This window comes from Lotus japonicus, chromosome 2 (genome assembly GCF_012489685.1).
Source record: "Lotus japonicus ecotype B-129 chromosome 2, LjGifu_v1.2".
Classification (NCBI taxonomy): domain Eukaryota; kingdom Viridiplantae; phylum Streptophyta; class Magnoliopsida; order Fabales; family Fabaceae; genus Lotus; species Lotus japonicus.
In genome coordinates, this window is record NC_080042.1 from 93,011,373 (window position 1) to 93,014,366 (window position 2,994).

Genomic DNA, 2,994 nt, shown 5'->3' on the forward strand with positions numbered 1-2,994 from the left:
ATCTAGTAGGATTGTCTCAATAAAGGATAACTATGGTTAAATCAAAAACTGTTCAAGCGGAAATCCGGTAGAGGATACAGTATGTGAAGATGAGAAACCCTTTTGCCCTCCTAAGCTCCTATAATATGTATGTTGTAACGCCTAAAGCTCAATAAATGAATAAAAACGTCTGTTATTAGTGTCTATTAAATGCTTCATAATAATACTTCTAATTTATATTTTGGTTACAATAATAATAATACTTTAATTTGATTGCTCTTGTTATATATCATGAAGTTGGTCTGTCATAGCTAACCATTATACTTGATACCATTTAAAGTGCCCAATCCCATTAAGGCAAAGTATTCTCTAAATCAGACTTTCTTTACAGATAAATCAGACTTTGTACTATTTAACTTGTTATAAACTACCTTATTTACATTAATGAAGCTACAAGGACCTTTTACCTACAAAAAATGGTTTCAAACTAAGCCATCTGTGTAAACAGTGGGTTATACCATAAACAAGGCGGGTCACAAAAGGTTATAATTGACATAGAATGTATGACATGTTTTGGATCAGCTTTTATTTATCCAAAATCAATTTTGACACACAAGTTACTCACATAAGTTTCACATCAGAATTGATTTTGTGAAGGAAATCCAAACATGCACATAATTGGCTTAGCTAGGTATTTAGAATATTTGCATGAACAGTTTCAGTAATGTAAATACGGTTCTGCAATCTGCATATTAACAATGTTAATCAGTATAAGAAGTGCTTTTACATAACATACTCTTCCAACTGCAAAACCAAGTAGTAAGCTATAATGGGTGCTACTTAATTTTCGTACCAGCCTTGATGCAGGTGTGTTGAGACTAACCAAGATCAACAGAAAACTGAACAATGACTGAGTTTAAGGAAGAATGTTTGCATTATAATAATACATGGCGATTTTGGATTAGTAGGTGTTGATTGAATCCAGGCAAAACAAAGTAATAACATGCACTATGTCCCCCCAAAGTTGTGGAACAGTTAGGAATTAATTGATAACTGTGAAGTAGAGGTGACACAGGAAGAGGGGTGTTTAGAAGGCTCGAGCTTTAACAATGTCCAAGCTCATCTCACTTGGATCAGTTGCTTGAAGTTCGAATTGAATGCCGTCGAGTTCCCTCTTGAATCTATCCTTGGAACTTGCATACACCATCTTCATCCTCACCCTTGAAATGTCTGGTGACCTGCATGATCATTCATCACATCACACTAATCATAACAATTTTGTTCAAATCTAGAAGCTAAAATGAATGTATGTGATTTTGTACCATGCAATGAAGAAGATCTTGCTTTTCTGGCAATTCTCTTCAGTGGTGAAATCAAAATCATAGACGGCATAACGACACTCATCAGCTGGCAAACTGGCCTGAAAATCATCATAGTTTTCCGTTGGTTCCCCTAATTTCTCTACCATGACTTGTTGTTTCTCAATTTTGAATACGATGAATCGGTAGGCCCTTCTTGCTTTAAGCTCCTGGAACTTCAGTTTGCATTCATCTTGCACAGCCATTCCGGACGCTGCATTTGCCTGTTCATCAACTTTTTCTCATCAAACTAACAAATCATTTCTTGTCTTGTGCGACACTTTCATATTATATATATTTTGGTACATAAATATAATTCATCACCACTCAATCTATACTGGTCCTATTGTTCTGAAATAAATTAAATGTAAACACAGAGCAATTGAATGGACATGTGCATTGCTTAAGCAAGAGACAATCGGGTTGTGCCCAAGAAATTAAGGACAATGGGCTATTGCATAAAAATGTGATTGAAATATAATGTAAAATCATTCATGTAACTTTACCCAACAATTAAGTATGATTTAGTAGAGTTCCATTAATAAATCGGGTGGATTCACAAATTGATGGTAGGAAATTTATGAACTCGCACTCGTTGGTCCATTAATATCTATGTCAAACTGCTTATTTTCACTCGTAGACCTGATAACCCGCCCGAACTCACCCATTTCACTTTTTTTTTACTCTTGGTTTATCAGTTTCGGGGTTTAAAAGGTATTTTTGCTCATCCCTTAAGTGTGAGTTTGAGTTTATACCCAAAAACACATTCACACGCATTCAGACTTAATGGAACTCGTGATTGCACAATCCTAAAGTGCAAATGTGAAAGAAGTTCAAAGCTTCCGTTGGCATTTACGTTGGGTCAACGTAAAAGCAAACACAACTGACACTGTTGCTAACTATTTGGAATGGTTAATTTATGCCAAATTATAAATAGTTTTATGCGCTTTCCCATCATAATTAATTTCTTCATCACATTGTCACAATTTTGAGATACTTTGGCCTTTTATTAAAAGGAAATAGAATGAGAATTTGGGATTTTTATTTAGTTCTCTAAACTTCTAACCTTTCATGAATTGACGCGACAGGTCCTTTTGTCTTGATATGAAACTAAAGAACATTAAAAACAAACTAGAAAGTAAATTGGATAATCTTTTGAGTCATTTAAATAGGAGATGCTCATAATGGAATGGTAGTTCATTTTCCTACACATGACCATTAAGTTTCATTTTCATACGTCTAAAACCATCTTAATTCATGAAATGTGAATTATTAAGGAGAGGTTACTTGGAGAAAACATAAATAGATTGTCTGTTTTTTCAGAAGGAAGAAGACATTTCACAAAACAGCAACAACTATTATATATAACTAACTAACTAGTTAATAGTTTCCAATGACATAAGGAAAAGAAGAGATGGAGAGAAAAGTAAGTACCATTTTGCCAGCAATGAGGAAGAAGCTAGCGCCCTTTGAAATGTGAATGAAAGAAAGGTAAGGGAGCAATAGATAATGGAAAATGGGAGCAGCAGACTCAATGAAAATTGTGGAGAGAAATAACAAATAAAGATCCTTAATTTTTGGAGCTATGAGAGGTGGAAATTTGAGGAGACTAAGAATAGATCCTTGTTTGCAATCCATTTATCTGCCTTGCATATGT

At 34.4% G+C, this 2,994-nt stretch overlaps 1 protein-coding gene across 1 annotated transcript; it reads right to left on the reverse strand.

Annotated features, from left to right (window-relative positions):
- Window positions 1-648: 648 nt before the first annotated feature.
- Window positions 649-2,898, reverse strand: LOC130741168 (actin-depolymerizing factor 7-like). The gene is made up of 3 exons (XM_057593980.1): window positions 2,772-2,898; window positions 1,302-1,561; window positions 649-1,217 (listed from the first exon to the last, which is right to left on the reverse strand). The coding sequence occupies exons 1-3, from the start codon at window positions 2,772-2,774 to the stop codon at window positions 1,067-1,069; spliced, it is 414 nt and encodes a 137-aa protein (XP_057449963.1). The 5' UTR covers window positions 2,775-2,898; the 3' UTR covers window positions 649-1,066.
- Window positions 2,899-2,994: the final 96 nt, after the last annotated feature.

Bases quoted from the DNA above. Each gene is read 5' to 3' on its own strand.
- LOC130741168 (XM_057593980.1), bottom strand. The intron at 1,218-1,301 runs GTACAAAATCAC...ATGATCATGCAG, and splicing joins AAGATCTTCTTCATTGCATG to GTCACCAGACATTTCAAGGG.